The sequence below is a fragment of the Ambystoma mexicanum genome, chromosome 14, assembly GCF_040938575.1.
Source record: "Ambystoma mexicanum isolate Mex_15411 chromosome 14, UKY_AmexF1_1, whole genome shotgun sequence".
NCBI lineage: Eukaryota > Metazoa > Chordata > Amphibia > Caudata > Ambystomatidae > Ambystoma > Ambystoma mexicanum.
Window position 1 is genome coordinate 601,084,796 of NC_090940.1, and position 24,279 is coordinate 601,109,074.

A 24,279-nucleotide genomic window follows, 5' to 3' on the forward strand; every position below is an offset into this window, starting at 1 on the left:
GAATATATTTAGAATATTTTGCTCTCACTACAAAAGCAACCACCTGTCTCCTCTGATTAGCGTTGTAATAACGCAATCATCAGTACATTACTGTTAACAGTACTATTTACCCACCTTTTCCACTATTATTAACCGATAACTTACCCGCCTCACCATCCTGAACCTAGTCATGCAGCACCTTATCGTATACACTACACACACTCTACTAAGCCTGGCAGTATCAACTATATTTTTGGCAACAACACTGACTCAGACTCTAATGAGACTATCACCTCAAAGCGACATAGCTTCGCCTTATCCATGGCCACTCGACTACCCCCCTCAAACAAGGTCAAACCTGCCACCTTCCTTCCGCAACTAAACAGAGCAACTACCAAACCTCAAAACTCAACCTTACACGCACACGTTACAATGCTCAATTACTCACGCCTGAGCAATGGATATAACTATATGCAACTAGACCCATACCCAATCAACCATGTCCCACTGCTATTAGAAATCTTAGACTAAGGCACAGATTCACTTTAAACAGCCACTCACTTACCAAAAGGTCTCTCAAAACCTGTAACAAAACCTTGACAATAGAGAAGAAACCTGTTAATAGATCTAACAAGCCACTAGACAAAATGGCTCACCCAACCAAGAACACCCAGGCAAAAAAACAAGCCGTAGAGAGCACAACCTCTTCTATCAAAGGGGGATTAATAAATGCCAAATCACTAACAGACAACGCCTTAGATATTAATGATCTTATAACTATCAATGAACTAGACTTCTTAGCTATCACTGAGACGTGGCTCCAAACCATATCTGGACCACTGCTCTCACTAGCCATCCCAGATAATTACACCATTATTAGACAGGATAGAACAGGATAGAAGGCCTACAAAAGGTGGAGGTGTTGCCTTCATCGCGAAAACACATTAGGCCTTAGGCTTGCCCCTATCCAAACATTCCCTTCTGGAGAACTCTTAACAATTAAACTACCTAAAACGCCCACGCGTACCATAACAGTACATCTTCTGTACAGACCCCCAGGTCCTCTATCCTCCTTTGAAGAAAATATTACGCTACTCCTTACAGCCAACTCTAAGCCAAGCTCACAAGTCATACCCCATAGGAGACTTCAATTTAGGACTACGTGACCCCAAAGACCCCAAAGACACTAATGCATTGGCTGTCATCAACACTATTGCAGAACTAGGTTTCTCACAACGTGTCTCCCAACATACCCATAACAAAGGCAGACTATTAGACTGGATCACTGATATTAATTGTGATATCAATATCCTCGCCAACCACCCTTGTGCCTGGTCAGACCATCACTTCATCCTTTTCAAAGTACAGGACACCAATCAATCCAACCTCGATAAACCAGTGGCGCTTCCCAGACTTTCCAGAAATATGCGTAACGTAACACCGCAAAAGATACTCCCGTTACTCCAACCTATCATCAATTCTTTCACATTCAATGATGAACCAACCTTACTAGTTGACCTGTACAACACAACGATACTCAACGGCATCAATAAAATTGCCCCCCAAGAAACGTGAAAAGCTAAACCTTGCTCACACCTGAACACTTGGTTTACCCCTCTCCTTAGGACCTTACACAAGAATAAAAGGGCAGCCGAAACCCTATGGAAAAACCTCCCTTCAATAACTAACAAAAATAACTTCACAACAGCCTCAGCCACCTATAAAACAGCAATCTTCCCAGTCAAATGCGAATCCTACAGTAACAGAACTACCAAAGCTAAATCCAACATGAAAGAATTATTCAGTATACTCCAAGAGTTAGAATCCCTGACTGCACCACCAGTCTCCTGCACCAAAGACAGCACTTGGTGCACTGATATACAAAAAGCCCTTCTGACAAAATTTAACTCCCTCAAACCAAAATAGAGACAAAAAAAATAAGCTTAGCTAATAATACACCCCATCATGCTACTCAATCACCTCCCCCGGACCAAAATGACCTGTTAAAATTCTCGCCCCTCGCTACCAAGGATGCCAAGGACATAATTATGAGTCTAAAACCTTCCAGATGTCTGGGCGATGTTTGCCAAGAAGCAACACTCATAAAAGAGACTGCAAAGGAATTGGCTCCCTTTGTCACGTCCTTAATAAATGTGTCCTTTGCAACCAACACAGTACGTACCAACCTAAAGGACGTTTGGGTACTGCCTCTCTTAAAAGAAAAACCTACCCTCCCTCAATTTAACGTCTTTAATATTGAGGGTAATAACATCAAAGTCTCTAAAGATGTAAAAACTTTAGGTATTTACATCGACTCCACACTCTCACTGTCGAGCTAAATCACTGCAACTGCCTCAATGACAGCCTACACCTGCAAACTTATTAATGCTTGCAGACCATTTTTGACAACTATTGCATTACTCTAACTAGGGCATTAGTGCTATCCAAGATTACTGCAATGCTTTATACCTAGGTACCAACCAACACAATTTTAAAAAGTTACAAATCTTCCAGAATAACGATCTTGGGTCAGCAACCAACTTCCCTACAGCACTGCACATCTCAGAATTGAGACACAGAGTACACTGGCTTTCTATCAATCAAAGAATTAGACTCAAAACACTATCATTCACTTTCAAATGTATAAACAACATAGCACCTACGTACCTCTGTGACAAATTCAAATGTAACTCCTCGTATCGACCAACCATATACACCCAAGCTAACTGCCTTACTGTCCCCAGGTTAAAGCTCCAAAAGGGCAGGCGGTAGCAGCTGTCCGGTTTTAGCAGCCAAAATGTGGAACTCATTACCTACCATCATTAGAGCTGAGCCATCCTTCCACAAATTCAGAAACAATGCAAAAACCTGGCTCATTCAGAATAAATGTTAACAACCAATCACCAACTATGTACAGATGTCTAATGCCTTCAATAATCGGATGTAACAGTACATTTATCTGTATATTCTCTGCATAGTCTAACTATATTTTGTAAAATAATCCTTGTCAATGCCTAATGTAACTAATGACTTGATGTAACTGTAAATATATTTGATGTTGAACTGTAAATACACTGCTTGTAACTGTAAGAAATGTGCCCCGATGCCTCAGAGCTTGGTGCGCTATATAAATAAATACAATACAATACCAAGAAAACTACAAGTACCAAGAGGCCATAGGGAAGGCCGGTATAGAGTGTTAAGGTGGTCATACAAGGGTTGAGCCAAATCCCTTGTACAATCAAAAGTCCTTAACCCTTTGCTGAAGTTTTAAAATTGTAAAACAGGCTTTTGCGCCCGGCTGAGGGAAACGCTGTGCGTACACTGAATTTGTCAAGCCTGACTGGGGACTAAGAGAAAGCCTGACTAGCGGCTGGAAAACCAAGGGAAGGGAATCCTGCATATTGTTAAAACACCTATGAACATTGTGACGACAAACGTGAACCCGTATAAGCGATGTCCACAGTGAAAGGAGTAATCGCCCACTGTAAATATTAACTAAAGGAACTTTTGTTGTTGTGTACGATACATCAGGCCCTCTGAAGCAAGAGACTTTGTATGAAAGTGACGTTGGCACAGGAGGCCCTGATAACTGAAAAGGAACTGTACATTCGTGCCAGACAGGCCCAGGAGTATGCTGTGCTCAAGAGTCCTGCCTTGTCCCATGCTAAAAACATGGGGAATGGAGAACCCAGCCAAACATCCTGACATCATTTTGTGAACACTTGTTTCTTTTCTTGTGAATATTATCCCACACTCGTTTTGGTCGTAGCTTGCGCCCATCCTAGATTTAGGTTTAGATTAGGCGTTTATCTCGCCCTCTTTACAGTTTAATAAACAACCTTAAACTGTGATCACTTGTGTCTGTCTTACTTTGATGCCATGCCTTCCTTATAATAATTGTGAGTAAGTCAGTGCACAATGATGAAAGTAGTTGAGTATGCAACCTGGTCGATTTATAAATAATTTGTATTGTCTTTGGGATCAATGCTTCTCTTATCTTATGATTTGTGTGAATTTTCTGAATTTGTATTATCCTATATGTATATTTTTTGTATGGCGCGCAAACGCAATTTTGGTACAGGCGCACTATATTAAAAATAATCAATAAATAATTCACTTTAATCTCCCCTTTGATCATAATGGTTCTCTTTGCATTCCTAGGAATATATTCTGGAAAAAATGCAAGTGCTGCAAATATCCAGAAAACTGACTGAAAGACATCCATCTGTATCTGTTCCAAAAAGCCAAACTCAGAAGAGCAGAGCTGCATCGATAAAGTAATGTGCGACAAATACAGGGGAGTCTGTCGGAACAAGAGCAGCGCAAGCCAGCAAGCAGAAGGCAACCCTCCCCAAAATATAACAGTACTGCATTGGCAGTCCCGGCAAATACGTACATGCTGGCATTTCCTCTATGATGATGCTCAGACAGGGAGCGGGAAGGAACTGGACAGGGAGCTGAATATGGGACAGGGCATGTAGTAATAAGAGCAGGAGCTCTTACATGCGCTGCAGGGGGAAATGCTTTCCAGATGGGAGGAGTAGGAGTATGACGGGGGTATGATACAAAAGGGTTTGTTAACGCTTAATAGAAAGTTGGCACAAGGCCATTGGGGTTTCCAAAGCATGTCTAGACGTGTTGGAATAGATCCCTTCCTACCCTCTAGAATACATTTCATCAGGGACTTAGAGCACACCCCTCATTGCTTCAAGGGAATATAATGGGGAGTACAATCAGATTCATGATTGCTCCCAAATCTATCCCTGGGGAGTTTGAATAGGCCATTAACCTCTACCAAAGCATTCCTCCTGCAGTTGGAACGTGTCTTTTTTTGTTCCCAAAGTCAAGTCTCCAATGAGGAGTTGGATAAGGTTCCTCATTGTCCTCTACATATTGCAAGTGGTGCTCGCACAAGCAGAGAGTGGATGTAGGCCAATCAGCAGTCCCAACACATTTCATGTAGAGTTGTTGGAGGGGCCATATTGTTCACAGCACATTTCCTGTGGAAATGGAGAAGGTGCCTTTTTGCCCTAGTGCATTTTATTGGACAATGAATTAGGCCCCTCAATGCTCACAACACATTTCATGGGGAGTTGGACTAGATTCTTCATTGCTGCCAACATATTTCGGGGAGAAGGGCCATCACTGCTCCCAGCACACTTCGGGGGATGTAAAATCAGGGGTCACCTGGGTCACTCCGGGGACACATTTCATGAGGACTTCGAGCAGATACATAGATGTTTCTAAAGAATTTACGGAGATATTGGAACAGTCCCCTTAAAACTTCTAAATCATTTCAAGAAGCATCAGCTAACCTTGTGCAAAACGCATTCCATGGGGAATTGACGCAGGTTCGACAAGCTCCCAGTTGGATCAAGTGCATTCACTTACTATTCCCAAAGTATTAAACCGTGAGTTTGGGCAGAGCCCTCATTGAACCCAAAAGATTCCATCGGGAGTTGGAGCAGGTTCTACAAGCTCCGAGCTGGAGGAAGTACATTCATATTAACAAGGGGCTTTGGAGATGTCTGTCACTGTTCTTAAAGTATTAACCGGAGAGCAAGAGAATGTCCCTCATTGTTCCCTAGAATTCCATTTGGTGATGAAGCCACTCTCCCAGTTCCCAATGCCTTTCATTAGGACTTTACGGGAGGATCTCTCCGTTCCAAAGTCTTTCATCTACGAGTGGAAATTTGTCCTTAAAGCACCCAAGGCATCAAACCGTGTTTTAGTGGCAGGTTTGGCACTGCCCCTAAATCCCTGTGTTAATAAGGTCCATTTATGAGTATACCAGTCCTGCTGGGACATACCGGTAATGTCCTATTTCAAGTATTTTCAGATCTGTGACAAGTGTCAGAACAATCCTATCACAAGCAACAAAGAACAAATGAGACCATGTTTAGGAAAACGCTGCAAGGGAGTACAGATGGCATTTTACTGGATGATGCATCAAGTAAGTCTGTTCACTGCAGCAGTGTTGAAGGGGTGGGTATCTGACTTGAGATTTCATTTGGCATCTCAAGTCAGATGCCAACTAACACAGTGGTATGTCCGTGTATCCGTTTGGATTCATAATAGCTCACAACCATCACCCATGCTTCTCCATAATGTATTTTGTTCAATGTCGAACTATCTTTCTGTTGTTTACCACACAAGAGAGAGTGAGTTTATGTATTCATAAAGTATACTCTACAGCAAGGTGCATAGGTCTTGGGCTAATGCAAACAGGTCAGAAATCCAGGATATCCAACATCAATGTTCATGAGATACATTTGGCCCTTCTGGATCCAGATGGAAAACCATTTACATATTCAATGGTTATCCTAAACCTCTAGTTATTGTGCCGTCTTGAGGGACAGTTGTGCGCCACTGTGCTACAGCCTCAAAATCATGTTAAGTTGCCACTAGTGGTGGATGGCAAGAAAATACTTTCTTCGCGCTTACAGCTTAACGTTTATACATGTTGTTTCATACAGTGAAATTTTTTGAAGACCTAAAGACCCCTGCATGTTATTGGTTGATGCAAATGGGTATATTTTTTGTCACGTTATATAATTGAAACTAATGTTCTCTTTAAATATCACTTAGATTGTATAGTATTTTATTGCAATTGCTGTTTCAACAATATCTACACAATTTACATAAAACAGCTGACGTGTATTGTGCTTCTTGCGCATTTACAAAACCAGTGTTTTGACTGCTTTAGAATGGTTATTTGAATATTTCTGTATCATAAATGTTGCTGTACAAGGTCCCAAACGTACGTTAAATAATTTCGATGATATGTAGCACACAGGTGTGCTGGTCTTTCACCGTTAGCGGTGTGTGGCGAGGTGGAGTGATGAGTCGGACAAAGAGGTGGCATTATTAAAATCTAGTTTATTAACTAATCAACAAAGGATGGGCTAGCTTACCCTATCTTTACAGGGTTACCCCTACCTAGTCTGAGATACCTCAGGTGTTCGTCATCAGGGTGCGGGTCACAAGAAAGTGTCTGTCTTCTGTCCAAATCCTACTCTTTCCCTACCACTAATTTTACAAAATTGTTCAGCATCTATAGAAGACAAAATGGCTCCCTTCTCCTGGCAAACTGGTTCAGTCTTTTCAATATTTTGCCTCCATTTCTGATTCAACAAAGGGTTTCAGGCCTGACCCACCCAATAGTCCTCAAAAGTCTCCTTTCTTCGTCCAACTGAGTTTTACAAACTTATTTCACAATTCCAACAGTCCTTCTTGACCTTTTCCCCAACTGAACGTTCTCTCTAACCAGCTCTGGCTGTCTGTCCTTCTCTACGCTGCTGTTAATGTAATCACTGTGACGAGGGAGAGTACTCCTGAGGCACTCTTGACTTTGTTTGCTTTGCCAACTACTGCTGTAGTAAGGGGGAAAACCCCTGAATGCTTCTTCTCTGTGGTTTCTCTTGGCGTTACCACTGTAACAAGGGAGATTACTCCTGAGTGTTTCTTCTCTTTGGCTTCTCTTAGTGTTATCACTGTGACAAGGGTGATCACTCTCATACTTCTCTTGAGTCTCAAAGGGGTCGCCACTGTGACGATGCAAAACCTTGATGCAGTTATCACCTGGGCCCATTGCTGGTCTCCCGCTGTGCTTGTTACCTTATGTCTTGAGAGCAAGCGTCACTGGGTCTACCTGTGGGGTCCAGGCTGCTTTTCTCCACTGCTGGACCTCTGGGGCTCGGTCGATGTCTTCTTCCTGGTAGTATGCGTCTTCCTTTGCAGCCTCAATAGCATAATTTATGGACCAGCCGATCCTCCCTCCTTGGGTCACGTCACTGCCTGGAGATTTTATTCCACAGTTCGGGTTGATAGCTTTCCTCCCCGTCACTTGAAGGGTCAGGATGAGCCACTCTCCGTCCCGACTGATTCTCCCAGCTCTCAGTTCTGGTTTCACTGCTGCTCCACATTCAAATCTCCCACGCTCCTTCTCCATCTCTGAAGGTTAGTCCTTTCTTGCTTTTGTTCGTGTACAGCTGGTCCCTCCCCAGCGTGAACGCAGGGTCTTTCTTTTGTCTTTGTGGATTGATCTCCATTCTTCTTTCCCTCTTCTTTGTCTCAGTATGGTTGGCTGCCAACCACCCAGGACTCTTTATGGTTTTTCCAATTTTCCTCTTTTCAGTACTTTCAAAGAGTGTATGTGTGAATGGCGCAATATCATAATAACAAATGGAGACTTAAGGGACTGTTACCGTAGAAGGGTGAGAGGGTGTAGGGGTGTCCTGTAAGAGGTTATGAGGGAGTTCCGTAAAGGAAAGGGAGTTCTTATCCCGAAGGGGGGGTCTCTACCTATGAGGTCCTCCAGGTTATAACCACCCCTATGGGTGATATTGGCTAGTGTCCTCACCTACCTAGCCTTATAGGGAAGAGGGCTACCCCCTGCGGAGAAGTGACGAAATCCCATGAATCATCATACCCTTCCCCCATTGGAGCTGACTCCCCCATCTTCAGACAGCGGGAATCTAGAAAGGAAATCTACACTCGCTTGTTCTTTTCCCTTACTATGTTCGGCAGAAAAACAAAAAGGTTGGATATCTAAAAACCAACACATAATTCAGGGATTGGTGTCTTTTGAGAGGCTTAGCCAAGTTAACAGAGAGTGTTCCTTAACCAGTCTAAACCTACGACCCGTCAAATAATATCTTAGGTATAGCACAGCCCACTTGATGGCGAGTGCCTCCAACTCAACAGTGGCATTGGGTCCTCCCGCTTATTACCAACCCTCGGGGGAATATTGGGTAGCGGCCTCCCCTCCCTAGCCTCCTAGGGAAGGGCTCCCCCCTGTGGAGAAGTGACAGAATCATCATAGGTGCTAGAGGATTTTCAATAGAAATGTACCTGCCCATGAGAACTTATACTGTGACATTTAACATTTTGAAAATATTGAATGTACATATGTAGCTCAATCAAAGCACCGGCCTTGAAAAAGCGCAAGAAGCATGAAACACAAATCGGCTGTTTTTGTGTAAAATGTGTGGACACATATTTGCAAAACTGTACTGCTGTAACAACAGTCACAATAAAGTACAGTAATAATTTAAGTGTGGCTTAAATGTAGCATTTTGGCTATTGACTATTTATCCAAGATTGCTGATGACAAATAGTGTTGAGGAAGAACAAGTCTACAGCAATGGGCTATGCACCAGTCTTCCACCAGTCTTCCATATCTCTTCCTCTGTCATCGATTTAAGCTGCTTTTGTCTATATATGTGCAAGGGTTACAAAGCGCATGAACTCACGAGCCGGTCTTCTGAAGGCAGCACTCTCCCAAAAGTAGACCTCTGGAATCTGTGGTTCTGCACACCTACCGGTATCTGCCCCTTGCTATCAGCAGTTCCAAAAAAGATAAAAAATGTCATGGAAATGTATTGGTTCCATGCCCTTCTGTGTCCCTGCTCTGTCCTTTACAATGTTTAAAATTCCCCAGAGCAAAATTCGAGGTGTTAAACATGGCACAGCTTCTTTTATGCCAGGTTTTATTTTTGGGGACTTGAAAATAAGCCGGACAGGGCTTCTGTGTCTCCATCCAGTAGCCGGGCTGAATTAATCATCTTCATGCATGTGGTGCCCTACCCTGTCTGAAATTCTCGCAGAAACACCGGCCCCACAGTATTGTACTTCCAATGTGGTTCCTCGCAACCTGGGTTCCTAAAAAGTAATGGTCCGTCACTCTGCGGCATGTTAATTAACACCATCCTGCAACGGGAAAGTATAAATCAACCCCAAAGTCATGAACTAAGGAATAAGATTAACCTTAGCAGGTAGTCAAACTGTGCACTGTATAGCATGTGTCAAAAACAGCCTTTCCACCGTTTGCCCCAAAATTCATTTACCTCAAATATTACAGTGTAAATTATAATTGAGTATATTGATGAGATTGTTTGCTGTTGGATATGGGCAAACAAGCAAGCTGTTGAGAAGACATGGACCGCTATATCTATCAAATGTTGAACAACAACCTCATAAAACAACACTGAGGAGAATAACTATGGTGTAAGAAATTGATGATTGAGTAATATCAGACACAAGGTCATGTTGGTATTGGCACTCTTTACTCATTCAGCAAATGTAGCATGCCTGGTCCCAAAATGTTTAATCCACACTCCCCTGCACTTTATTCAGACGTATATCTAATGTGTCTAATTGAATTTCTCTTACTGGGACACCAGGGTAATACACCAAGTCAGACCATTGCATTAGATCTACGTAGGATCTTGTACATTCTTTGATCCTGTTCTACACAGAAGAGCACTGGTTGAAGGCAAAATCATAGTAGTGGATGAAACGTGCCACCAGATACAAGAGTCTTCAACCTTTGGTACTCCACGCGTTTTGGACTCCAACTCCCATCAGCCGTAACCAGCCTAGTCAATGGTAAGGGATCATGGAAGTTATAGTCCAAAACATCTGGAGAGGCACAGGCTGCAGACACCTACTGTAGGTAAACAGTAAGGAGTAAACCGGCAATGCAGTATCGCCATGCGGATAGCAAAACCCAAATCATGGGCAGACAGTTAGTGGTCTCGATGGTATAACGTTCTTTCATCGACAAGTGCAAATTCAATGGTTTTTTACGAGTACATTTTATCCAAAAAACTCATCGAAATATATAGAGGGGTTGGAAAAGTATATATAAGAGGTGGGGAGGGAAGTTGGGAATAGGTTAAAAAAAAACAATAGGGGATGAGGGGTTTGGGGGAGGGGGACCACACCAAAAAATAAAAATAAATTAATTTCGATGAGCTTTTTTTTCAGTAAAACATACTTGTAAAAAAACCATTGAAATTTTACCCGTCGATGAAATGACATAGAACAGTCTCAGTATCCCTGCCAGAGCTGTTATAATAGGCACTGACACCCATCATCCAGGAAAAACTGCTCAATACATTATTTTTCAACACCCAAAATGGGGGTAACTGTGACAGCTGGCGTTTCACTGTACAAATGCACAATTTCCCATTAAGTTCTACTTAAAACGAAACATATCAAAGCGAAGAAATGGAGTCCCCAACAAAAATGAGGTTTCAGGACTATTTAATTAGCATTTCCTGAACATTACTAGAGTCTTTGCATAAAGGTATTTCAGATTTGCGTGACGGCAGCAGTCACTAAATTGGAGCTGTATTACAATGTATGGTCTCTAAAGAGCTCACACTAGGTGGCACAAAAAAATAATTTGGAATCAGTCTGCTGAACTTTTCAGATGTCCGCAGATCGTCGCACGATACAAATAACCTGTAGCCGCTTTGATGCATATGCCCATTGTTTTGTGTAGCACCTATCCCTTTTCTAAGAACTCCTAATTTTGGTAAACCATGTAACTTTTGTTCAGGCGGAGGCCAAGTAGGGGTGCCATGACTGACAAAAAATGAAGTCACCTGGTTCTACAATCGACCGCTTTTCCACCATATTCAACTCTCGTCCATCGCAAAGGATGCTGCGAATAAAAACAGATTTTCTTTACGCTAGAGAATCTTTCTTCATCTGAACTCCCTGCAGCCTTTATTTTCTTGGTTTTAGGAAAAAGCCAAAAACGCAGATAAAATTTAATTTTAAACCCCATAGTTGATCATTTTCATAATGCTCCACTTCCCAAAAATATGTTTTGGGCATACTGGTGACTGAAGAAAATTCCCAATGTATGTGTCGAAGATAGGTTGTGAAGCTACAAACAATTTGATAACTGCATGCCTGCTATGCAACCCCAAAAGAGGAACAAATGAAAATGGAACCCTGTGCTCTATTATTAAATTATACGGCTATCCATCCCAGAGCACCTCAGGCTGCTCCACCTCTATAACAATCAATGCTCACCAGAACACCCAACCATAAGAGCATGCTTGCTCTAACACGTTCCCCAAAATGACTTCCCTCTGTACTTTTTGTGTGTGATGTTTGCTGTGCATGTGATGTATATTTAGTTTGATCCCTTGATTAAGCAACTGCATTCGGACCACTCTTTTGATGTGCTGTTGTCGTAAATGTGATTGGTGGATCCTCTGACAATCATTTGGATTTTCTTGAATCCTGCAAATCCAGAATTGCGTTGAACGAGACATGAACACAATATGTTTAGATTTACTGTTTGTACATCTATTATTTTAAATCTGTACTGCCAATTATGTTCTGGCCTGCTGTATGATGTTGTTGATTTCCGTGGGCCATTGTGCAAACAAACATGAAAGAAGTCTGTTTTTGTTGCCCCTTGTGGTGGGATTTTGTTGCTTCCTCAATTAAATCTATACAAACATTTTTTGTGTTGTTTTTAAATAAATATGTTATTTTTTTAAAGAAAACTGAGTACTCATCTCTGTGTGAACTTTGTCAGTTCTATGCTCACAAACTTGGGTCGAAGAATGTTTAAAAAATGTAATTTGTATGATTATCAATAACAAAGAAAACTCTAAATAAAGGAAAAATCTTTGGAGGGCTTCTGAAAACCAACCTCCCTGTTGCAGCATTTTCTAAATATATTTGTATATACCTATATTCACCACCATTTTATCATGTTAAATTATGTACAACCTTTTTCATTTGAGCGTGGGGCTAGACAGTTGTCTATTACTCAATATAACTGAATGTATTTGGCATATTTTGTCATGGACAAATTAGTCAAAATCTATATAGGGACAAGTCACATTGAATTTACTATGAGTAATTCAGACTTACTCCTGACTTAATTCTCTCTTCTAGTAAATCTTGTTTGTCAGACTTCCTCATAGTAACTGCTTTGTTGATCAATAGCCCTATCCAGGAGTAAGTCAAGGTAGATACACATACTACATTTGTTGTAAATCATTCCCTACAAATGTACATGATTACCGCTCACTGGAGTATCTTTTAGACACAACCACTCACTGGAGTATTTTTTAGACACAGAGGAAGTCGTGGTTATGTTCCAATGTGGTTTTGGAAGAACGGGTTCTTTAAGTGCTCAACATGGTTTATTTACTTGTTTCAATACCAGCAGATTTAATTTTATTAAACCATAATCCCAATGTAATCAAAGTTGTACATCTGGAATGTTATTCAAAAGGTGTGATAACAGCATAAAGTTATGAACTTTGTTGCTAAAAATTCTGAATAACAAATGAATAGGCAGATGCTAGCCGGGAAATGTTAGTTAAAAAGAGAGCCCAATTCCAAATGATGCATACAGCATTTCGTTCTATTCCCAATAGCAAGTAAATTAGAACATCTTCTGCTGATGTGTATCACCAGCAGGATACACACATGTAAAGTAGCTGTGTGTCCCAATGAGCTTGCATGCCTTCTTTCAGCACCCTGGAGAATCATAGGAAGAATTCCCAACTGGCAGACCCATTTATGATGAAGTGAGGGACTTGAAAAGGCTACCAATCGATGAGTGGGTCTATTTATTTTAATTGATGCTGATGTGCATGCAGATCCCAAACTGAATATTTGCATGTCTATATATCCTGTTGACAAGCTCTCTCCCACTTTATCTACTAGTGATGCTGTTTTTACCCAATGCATGTGTGGGATTGTCCTGCTCCCAGCTGTACAACAATGTCAGAGTTGCATATGGAAAATCATACACGCTTGGCAAATGTCAATTACTCCTAGTTATGACGACAAAGAGTTAGGAGTTTAGTAATGTCACAGAAGCAAGTATTATACATTGCTCTCTTTATTTTGATAGCAGCATAAAATATCAATATACGTTTCACAACCAGATAATCAAATGATTGTCAAATGATCCCGTCCAACAATATTGTTCCCCTTAGTCAGATAAAGTCTTCTGTGTTCCTATTTTTGACAATGCTTCACACAGATCCTGGGACTTTGCACACAGGAGGAAGAGCAAGAAGGCAATGATACCCAACGTCCACCGACAAGGGATCGTCCAATCACTTACATTTCAGATAGATCCCCCCAGAAGTAGGCAGCTGGTGTAGAATGTCTGGAGACTAAAAGAAGACAAAGAAGGTAGGAAAATGGGCCAAGAACCTCTGTGATGAAAGAACACTTGATTATGTGGCAATAATAAAATGAGGACTCATCATAGTGGAGTAATTGCCATTTACTGCAGATATAGCACAACAGACCTACAATTAAATGTATGAATGATACTAAGATTGGACCTGTCTCCAGCTTTGAGGATGCCTTCCAAACGAATGGAAGACAAAACGTTTTTGGAAGCTGTGACACTGCACAAGAATGAGTACCAAATATTAAGTTCCCTGCCTGGTTCTGGGAGCAGTTTGGAGTGACCTTGGGGGCCTAGCACCTACTCAAGCCCATGCTTGCTAGGTCCGGGGTTGGAATGGGGAGAATCCCAGGACAAACGCCCTCTGTTGAAGTTTCTTGGGAGTGGTCAGGCACAGTGACGCCACCATATTCCCTCCCTAATGTGGACAAATCACTATCAGACCCCTTCTCCATGCCGCTCTCATAAAATAACCCTAACCCAACCTTAAAGGGATGTCTTATAGGCTGCAGAGTACCACAATCTCACTTTTTGCAGGGTCTGCAAGGTTGACAGACCTATTCCTGTTTGCTGACCCACAGATAAAGTCTGCAAAAAGGCAAACACACAGGTTCAATGTAATATGGACAACAGGAAAGATCCAATATAAATTCCCCTAACTCTCCAAAAGAAGCCAACCTGACCAATGTTGGCTGCAAGCTTGTCCAGGACGCTCCCCCAGGTTCACCACATACAAAATAAGCTTTCAAAATGGCTAACGGGGTCTTTATAGACTTAATGTGGTCCTGCAGTCTCATTCTGACCCACAGGAATTCAAGGGCCAGAAGTCATCACAGCCTACAGCTCAATACCATTGCCATCTGCAGACCCTCAATGTAGTCCCACCAAAGGGGAGGAGGAAGAGTCCTATATAAGCCGGACAGCCCAGTCTGACATTGTGGGTTGTAGGAGCAGGAACATCATGTTTGGTGAAGGCATGAGACTGGAAGGAGGAACAACAGCAGAGCAAAAGGCGGGGAACTGGAGAGGAATGGAAGCAGGTGGTGCAAGAGTGTAGAAGGAGCAAACTGTTATTTAATGGAATTACGACAGTAATGTCGATACTGTTTCCCACAATAATTAGCAAAATGTGAAAAATCTCACCTTGACAGATCGAGTAGACCGCCAGGAAACAACCAAGTGCAGCTGTGAAAGCTACTCTAGGACAGCCCTGTCCTCTCCGACCCGGAGTGGGATTAACCAGGGGAGAGAACAGGGTAGCCAGGGAAACCCTCAATGGGGAAGAAAACCCTGGTAGAATCTGGAAGTGTTGTGGATCCGGATGGTTGATGAATGTCTTCTACGAGTGGCTGTGGGCAGGAAGGCTTCGTCTGGATGAACGAAAGGAAAATTATCAGAGTAGTAGTGTAAATAAGGGAATGGGAAGTGGAAATTAAATGGCACAGTAAAAGGGTTCTCACCAGCGGAGTGAAGGAGAGGATGATTGATTTAGGGCTTCGAAGGAGAAGAGATCGGGAGACGAGAGCTCCAAAAGAAATAATACTTGGGTCAGAATCTGAATCGGGAGAGACGGAACGGAGTTCCGAGTGTATGGCACTTACAGCTATTGGGTGTTTCAGCAAGGATGAAAGCAGGGTTGGCGTAATCGTGACGCCGATGGATATCTGGGCTTGATGAGAAATCCCGAGAGATAGCGAGACCGGAATGGGAGCGAGAGTCTGGAGATGAGAGCTTGAGAGACAAAAAGGTTACAGGGTTAGTCGAAAGGCAAATGGTAGAGGCAGAGATGTTGAAATCCCTAGAGGCGAACTCACGGAGCGTCTGTAGAAACAGAAGCGACGCGAGGAGTTGCCGGCTTCCGTGTTTGATAAAGGATCACGTGAGCAGGCCGGAACGTCTCGGAGAAACGTGAAGAGTCTAGACCGCTACTTTCAGAACAGAAGTCATCTTGAGAAGGATTCTCGGGAGTCGCATAGAGAAGAGTACCACACAATCGATTGCGAGCCCATAGTGACCACCTCCCACAATGTGTAACAGTATACCCCCTCCTCCTGGGGGGAGAACCCGGTTTACCCGGGTGAAAAAGAAAGAACCGTCGAATCAACTTAGGAGCATGAACACCAGAAGCAGGTTCCCAGGACCGTTCAGCAGGCGAGTAGCCCTTCCAATCTACCAAAAACTGCAATTTACCCCTCCTGTAACGAGAGTCACAAATATCTGCCACTTCATATTCAGATCCAGTAGCAGTGAAGACCGGAGGTGGAGGAGGGTTCCCCGATCTCCGAAAACGGTCTGGAACGACCAATTTGATTTGAGATAAATGGAACACTGGATGAATCCGAGACCAGGAAGTCGGTAGGGCGACTTTGATTGCAGCAGGCCCAACCCAGGATAAGAATTTAAAGGGTCCAAAATATCTAGGAGACAATTTAGAAGGTACAAGATGCCGGGGAAGGAATCGGGATGCCAGCCAAACAGAATCTCCTGGGATGATAGTAGGGGCTGCCCGACGATGCTTGTCTGCGTTCCTCTTAGCCCGATCTTGAGCCTCTTGTAGAGACAGTCTAGCTAGCTTCTGTCCCTCTTGAATATCCGAGAGAAGACTGTCAACACCAGGGCAACAGGAAGCAGGAATAGAAACGGTAGGTACAAAAGAAGGGTGATACCCATAAGAACAATGAAAAGGACTGGTGTGAAGAGCAGAATGTTTGGAGTTGTTGTAGGCGAACTCCGCAAATGGGAGCAATTCTACCCAATTGTCTTGGGCTGCTGAGATGAAACATCTCAAATATCCTTCCAAAGTTTGGTTTAATCTTTCCGTCTGCCCGTTAGTCTGGGGGTGGTATCCGGAACTTAAGGCTCTCTTGATTCCCAGAATGTGACATATTTTCTGCCAGAAAAGAGAGGTATATTGGGGGCCTCGATCTGATACAATGGTATCTGGGAGTCCGTGTCGAGAAAAGATTTCGGAAAGGAATATCTTTGCCATATCCGCTGCTCCAGGAAGTTTCACTAACGGGGTAAAATGTGCCAGTTTGGTAAAATAATCGATGGTGACCATGATAGTGGTCTTATTCTCAGAAGGAGGTAGGTCCGAAACAAAATCGGTGGAGATAAACTGCCAAGGTCGGTCTGGAATAGGCATTCTAGAAAGTAAGCCCAGAGGAGACATCCGAGGAGACTTAGACTGAGAGCAGATAGTGCAGGCTGCAACATAATCTCAGATGTCTGCCTTTACTTCCGGCCACCAAAAATGTCGTTGAACAAGCTCCAAGGTTGAGGCGTATCCTCGGTGGCCAGCTGCTCGGGAGTCGTGACACATTTGTAGAACTTCTTTTTGTAGTGATGGAGTGGGAAGCAGAACCTGAGTTCCTCGAAAATAATAGCCCCTCTCTTCAGTGAGCTGATGATTAGCGGCGATTTCCTCACATAGGAGTTTGTTCTGATTTGTAGCACTCAGTACTTCTTGAAGAAAATCAGTTAGGACTGCGATAAATCGTGCTGTGGGGAACATCCTTTCAGAACAGAATTTAGAAGTTGGAGAATCTTTCCGAGAAAGAGCGTCGGCCCTTAAGTTATGTTTTCCAGGAAGAAAGGTGAATTCGATCCGAAAGGGAAGAAAGAAATAGGCCCAGCGGGCTTGTCTACTGTTGGTGGTCTGGGCATTCTGGAGTACTCTGAGATTTTGGTGATCGGTTCGGACTTTGACAGGAAATGAAGATCCCAACAGCAGATGTCTCCACTCTTCGAAAGCCCGTTTAATAGCTAAAAGTTCCTTCTCAAGAACTGAATAATTCAGTTCTGCTGTGTTGAATGTCCTAGACAGATACGCGACGGGTCTTTCCTCCCCCTGGTCAGAGAGTTGTAACAGCACGGCTCCCATAGCGTATTGAGAGGCATCAGTCTCCACTATAAACGGCTTGGTCTGATCAGGGGTGATCAAAATAGAGGCAGAAGTGAAAATTTCTTTCAGAGTTTGAAAGGCACTTTGGGCTGCTTCGTTCCAGAAGAATGTGACGTTCTTCTTTAGTAATTGTGTGATGGGCAGAATGATTTCAGAAAAACAGGGGATAAATTTCCTGTAGAAATTTGCAAATCCTAGAAATCGCTGGATGTCTTTGACACAGGAGAGAATGGGCCAATCTAAGACTGCGGACACTTTCTTTGGATCCATAGATATGCCCAGGCTAGATAACACGAAACCTAGGTAAGTAACTTGCTCTTGGTGGAATACACACTTTGAGGCTTTGCAATAGAGATGGTTTGATTGGAGTCGACCGAGAACTATGTTAACATGATTGATATGGTCTTTAGGGTTGGAGGAATAAACAAGAATATCGTCCAGGTATACGATTACAAAATGAAACAAGATGTCAGCGAACAAGTGATCCATGAATCGTTGGAACACTGCTGGTGCATTCACTAGACCAAACGGCATCACATGATATTCAAAGTGTCAGAACGGGGTGCGAAAAGCTGTTTTCCATTCGTCCCCAGGAGCTATTCTGATGAGGTGGTAGGCTCCTCTGAGGTCGAGTTTAGTGTAAACAGAAGCCCCCTGGACTGCCTCTATAATGTCAGATATTAAAGGCATGGGGTACTTATCAGGAATAGTAATCTTGTTGAGACCTCTGTAGTCAATGCAGGGGCGGAGTTCCTCAGAATCTTTTTTGGGAATAAAAAAAGAGAAGAGCTCGCTGGGGAGATTGACTCAGAGATTAGACCATTGCGTAAATTGGCCTGGAGATAGTCTTTTAGGACTGCCTTTTCCTTTTGGGACAAAACATACATTCTGCCAAAGGGAATGGGTTGTTCTGGAAGAAGGTTAATATGACAATCGTCCCTCCTATGAGGAGGTAGAGTGGGAAATATGGGATTCTCGAAAACAGACTGAAACTTTCGATGACACAGTGGGATGATCTCTAGTTGGTTTATGGTGGGCCTGGTTGGAAGGTTTGACACTTCAGTTGGAATGTGAACACCCACTGACTCCTGGGACAAACAATGATTTACACAGAACTCCGACCCTAGGAATAAAGTACCCGCTGACCAGTTAATATAAGGGTTATGGAGTCTTAACCATGGGAGACCCAAGATAACCGGGAAGTGAGCGGCTTTAATAAGGTCAAAAACCAAAGTTTCTTTATGATTGGCGACCATACAAGTAATCGGTTCGGTCTGTTCCTTGATCGGGCCGGAGCTCAATGGACTTCCATCCACTCCTTGGATGGGAGTAATGATGGATTTGGAAACAAGTTGTATCTCGTGTTTCGTGGCCCAATCATTGTCCAGGAAATTGCCAGCGGCTCCACAGTCAATCAAGGCTGGTATGCCCGCCAACACTCGTTATGAAAGAATCATAGATAGAGATACCACCACCATGGTTTGGCAAGTAGCTGTGTCTAGCGACATTCCCATTCGATATGGGGAAATAGGATTTGGAGCCACTACCGTTCTTCCCCTTAAGGTAGGGCTTTGAAGTTTCCCGATTTAGGATTTGGGGTACGTCGTGGAGGAACCAAGTGACAATCCTTCAAAACATGAAGGGAAGAACCACAATACATACACAGTCCACCGGTCTTTCTTCTTTCTCTTTCAGAGGCAGATAGTGGTCCCCTCACAGCTCCAATCTGCCTGGGCTCTTCATTTTGGACGTGTGGTTTATTTCCTGTCGGATAATATTCACTAAAGGATCGGGTACCCTTGCTCTTTTTCCGTTCATAGGATCGTTCCTGCAACCGGTACTCAATTTGCATGGTTAGCGTTATCATGTCTGCTAGATTGGCTGGGCGAGGAACCCTAGAAATCTCGTCTTTCAGCTCGTCAGTTAATCCCCTACGAAAAAGAGTTAGAAGACCCTCATCCGGCCATCCTAATTTAGACGACAACTGTTTAAATTGGGTGATATACCCTAATAGGTCCTTTCCGCTCTGTTTTAAGTCAAGGAGTCTTTCCTGAGAGGATACAGTGATTTCTTTTCTCCCAAACATGGATTTTAGACTGTTAGAGAAAGCAGTATAAGAATCAAGGATTACATTGTTTGAGGTAACCAAGGGCGTGGCCCATGCCAATGCGGGCCCGGATAAGTGAGAAATCACAAACCCCACCTTATCTTTGTCCGTTGGGAAGAAACGAGGTTTAAGTGTAAACTGGACCGTACAGCTATCAAGGAATTCTTTGAGCTTGTAAGGGTCGCCATCATACATTATCGGAAATAATGTGGACGGGGGAGTATCGGAAAATGCTCTAGCAACTTGTTGTCGTAATCGTACATTGTCTTGCTTAAGTGATTGTACCTCTAAAGACATGGCCTGCATAGCGGCCATTAGTTGCTGTACTTGTTGTTCCATAATGGTCTTCGTCTGTCAATATTATGGGCGTCGCTTACTGTTATTTAATGGAATTACGACAGTAATGTCGATACTGTTTCCCACAATAATTAGCAAAATGTGAAAAATCTCACCTTGACAGATCGAGTAGACCGCCAGGAAACAACCAAGTGCAGCTGTGAAAGCTACCCTAGGACAGCCCTGTCCTCTCCGACCCGGAGTGGGATTAACCAGGGGAGAGAACAGGGTAGCCAGGGAAACCCTCAATGGGGAAGAAAACCCTGGTAGAATCTGGAAGTGTTGTGGATCCGGATGGTTGATGAATGTCTTCTACGAGTGGCTGTGGGCAGGAAGGCTTCGTCTGGATGAACGAAAGGAAAATTATCAGAGTAGTAGCGTAAATAAGGGAATGGGAAGTGGAAATTAAATGGCACAGTAAAAGGGTTCTCACCAGCGGAGTGAAGGAGAGGATGATTGATTTAGGGCTTCGAAGGAGAAGAGATCGGGAGACGAGAGCTCTAAAAGAAATAATACTTGGGTCAGAATCTGAATCGGGAGAGACGGAACGGAGTTCCGAGTGTATGGCACTTACAGCTATTGGGTGTTTCAGCAAGGATGAAAGCAGGGTTGGCGTAATCGTGACGCAGATGGATATCTGGGCTTGATGAGAAATCCCGAGAGATAGCGAGACCGGAATGGGAGCGAGAGTCTGGAGATGAGAGCTTGAGAGACAAAAAGGTTAAAGGGTTAGTCGAAAGGCAAATGGTAGAGGCAGAGATGTTGAAATCCCTAGAGGCGAACTCACGGAGCGTCTGTAGAAACAGAAGCGCCGCAAGGAGTTGCCGGCTTCCGTGTTTGATAAAGGATCACGTGAGCAGGCCGGAACGTCTCGGAGAAACGTGAAGAGTCTAGACCGCTACTTTCAGAACAGAAGTCATCTTGAGAAGGATTCTCGGGAGTCGCGTAGAGAAGAGTACCACACAATCGATTGCGAGCCCATAGTGACCACCTCCCACAATGTGTAACACAAACTGACACACAGGTAGCATGATTGTTGGCAAATACTTTTATTGGTTCAAAATAAAGAGGAAACCTATCCCTCCCTAACTCTAAGAGGGGGTTCCTTGCCTCCACTGTCATGGGTCAAAATGCCTACCTCTGTCCCTTACACTAGCAACAAAACTAAAGAGATACTGCATTTTCTTGGTCCAGAAGAATGACTCCCTTCTTCTGAACACTGGATTATAGTTCCAGTTGACAGGTAGGAACTGCATCTGTGAGAATGACTCCCTTCTTCTGGACACTGGATTATAGTTCCAGTTGGCAGGTAGGAACTGCATCTGTGAGAATGACTCCCTTCTTCTGGACACTGGATTATAGTTCCAGTTGGCAGGTAGGAACTGCATCTGTGAGAATGACTCCCTTCTTCTGGACACTGGATTATAGTTCCAGTTGACAGGTAGGAACTGCATCTGTGAACATTACTCCCTTCTCCAAGTCTCCGTTCCTTTCCAGGACACAACACAAAGTTCCAGCTTGAGATGCTGTAAAGTTCTCAGTTCTAACTCAAAACATTCCAACTCAAACATCATTCCTTATTGCCCATAGTTTTCCTCACTATTGGGTTCCTGGAGAATGTCTCTCTTCTCCAGGTAGCTTGTTCTCAACACTTCCACATTGCCACGGGAATGACTCCCTTCCCCGGGCCTCCTCCTGCTTGGTTTCAAGATACACAACACCTGGGGGCGGGGAGTTTTGATTCCTTCCCCTGATCTCACTTGGCTTGAAGTTTCACAGTGGTAGGGAGTATGGCTTCCTTCCTCTGATCTCACTTGGCTTGCAGTTTCACAGTGGTAGGGGGGATGACCCTCTTCCCGGGCCCTCTTTGTCACAGTTCACGAAGGCTGGGGGAATGGCTCCCTTCCCCAGGCCCCGCCGAGGCTCTTTGTCACAGTTCACAAAGGCTGTGGGAATGTCCCCCTTCCCCTGTCCTTTTATTGACTTTCTAATCTCCCACTGGTTTCTCAATTCTATGAGTGCAGGTCCCAGAACCGTTTTCGTTCTTTATCTGCTGTGGGCAGACCTAGTTCACTACCCTGCCAGGCACTGCAAGGAAGAATATGATTTAATAGATTCTTCTTTTATAGGTGAGGGTCTCAGACCCGTCTTTCCTCTTCTCTGGATTTTGGCAGACCTAGTTCACAACTCTGCCAGGTAATGCCACAAGGAAGATGGCTTAGAAGGCTTCTTGGTATGGGTTCCCGGTCTGCGGATCCCCTGCTGACCGTGCGTACCATTTTTCGTCGATTGGCTGATACCTGTTGCTTCTCCTCCTTTGCCGGTCCATCCACGGCTAACCTTTCAGGGACACTTCTACCTGTGAGTAAGCGCCCCAGTCTCTGCTCCCTTGGCTTCTCTGACCTGTCCATCTTTGAATCTCCCATTTCCACCAGGGCGGTCTGACAACATTGGTTGTCCTTCTCTTTTATTGACCGATTATTTCATACGTCCTCTTACGCAGCTAGAACGCTCGCCTTCCTTCTGCGGGGCAATCTGCACGGCTCTGCAGCTCTTATTCATCTTAGTAGCAACTTTAAGATCTTCCAGTGGGTCAATTGGTTTCTCCTTTGTCTCAGTACTTATAGGATATGCTTCCTTGGTGGAGCCTACACTCTTCCTCATCCCAGTACTTCCTATACAGACATATCTACTAAAGCATATAGGAAAATTAGGGATAGTGTTGGTGTCATGGGGGTAGGATGGTGTATCGGGGTAAATTGGGTTATGGGGATACCATGTTCTCCCAGGTCATTGCTAGTTCTGAAGGGGGTTTCCCTCCCCATGAGATCCACCAGCTGATTACCACCACCGGGGACTATCGAGTAGTTTGAAACTTCATGAGGAAGCCACCATACTAAGGGAATCCCTAGATGTCTTCACTTCTCCCCTAGGGGAAGCCCCTTCCCATTATGCCTGGGAGGTGGATCTCATGGGTAGGGAAACCGCCAATGGGATTATTAACAGCCTGGCGAGAACATGGTATCGCCATAGCCCACCTAACCCTAACACATCTTCCTTCCTCTCTCCCACCAACACTGTCCCTAGTGATCCTATATGTTTTTGCCATACCATCAATATAGGAAGTTCTGGGACGAGGAAGAGTGTGGACTCCTCAAGGGACATGTATCCCTTGAGTACTGAGACGAGGGAGACACCAATTGACTCACTAGAAGACCTCAAGATCAGTACTGGGATGAAGAAGAAGTGTGAAAGCATCGAGAGCCCTCACAAAATCTGACTGGTAGTACCCGTTCAAAACCGAAGAGGGAAAACAAAGGAGAGAAGCCCTCCCTGGAGGAACATCAAGATGGGAAACAGACTGGAGTGGAGAACAGAGAAAGTTGCTGCTGGGGACGCTGCCCTGCAGGCAGAGCTGTCCCTATCCGGTCCGCCGTAGAGAGAATGACCGAGCTGTGAAGAAGCAGGTGTCCAGGCACAAGAAGCACTGGAATGCGTGGTCGACAGACGTGCAGTCCGTGAGGAAGCAAATGCTGCGCAGCCGTTGCAGCACACAGGAAAGCAGAAGGGGCCGCGAGAGGCCCAAAAGGACACTTGAGAAGAGCGTGCGAATGACCAAAGAACACCAGCAAGCCCCTTTCAGGTACCTGGTTTGCCGAAACGGTTGGTGGGCCTTCAGAAGGACTGACAAGTGTTCAAACACGGGTCAGGGACCTGCACCCTTTTATGAAGAGTAACCTAAGTCATCTTCATAGTTACAGTACCTGGCAGGATAGTGAACCAGGTCTGCAGCACAAAAAGGGGAGAATCCCGCAGGTCTGGGACCCGTACTCTTTTATGAAGAGTAACTGTTGGGAAGGGAACACCGGGCCTCATTCCGACTTGGGCGGTAAAGGTTAACGGTCACCGGTAATGATGCCGGTGCCGGAAAACCCTTACTGCCCAATTCCGAGGTCCCTTAGCGGGAACCGCAAAGGACGTGTG

The 24,279-nt window shown here is 44.0% G+C and overlaps 1 protein-coding gene across 1 annotated transcript in view; it reads left to right on the forward strand.

Moving 5' to 3' along the window:
• Positions 1–12,297, forward strand: part of CCDC197 (coiled-coil domain containing 197) — a 255,640-nt gene extending 243,343 nt beyond the window's left edge. Inside the window, exon 9 of the mRNA XM_069637979.1 lies at positions 4,144–12,297. Within this exon, the coding sequence (XP_069494080.1) occupies positions 4,144–4,263 (120 nt within the window). The 3' untranslated portion in view covers positions 4,264–12,297. The remainder of the gene's footprint in view (positions 1–4,143) is intronic.
• The last annotated feature ends 11,982 nt before the right edge of the window (positions 12,298–24,279 follow it).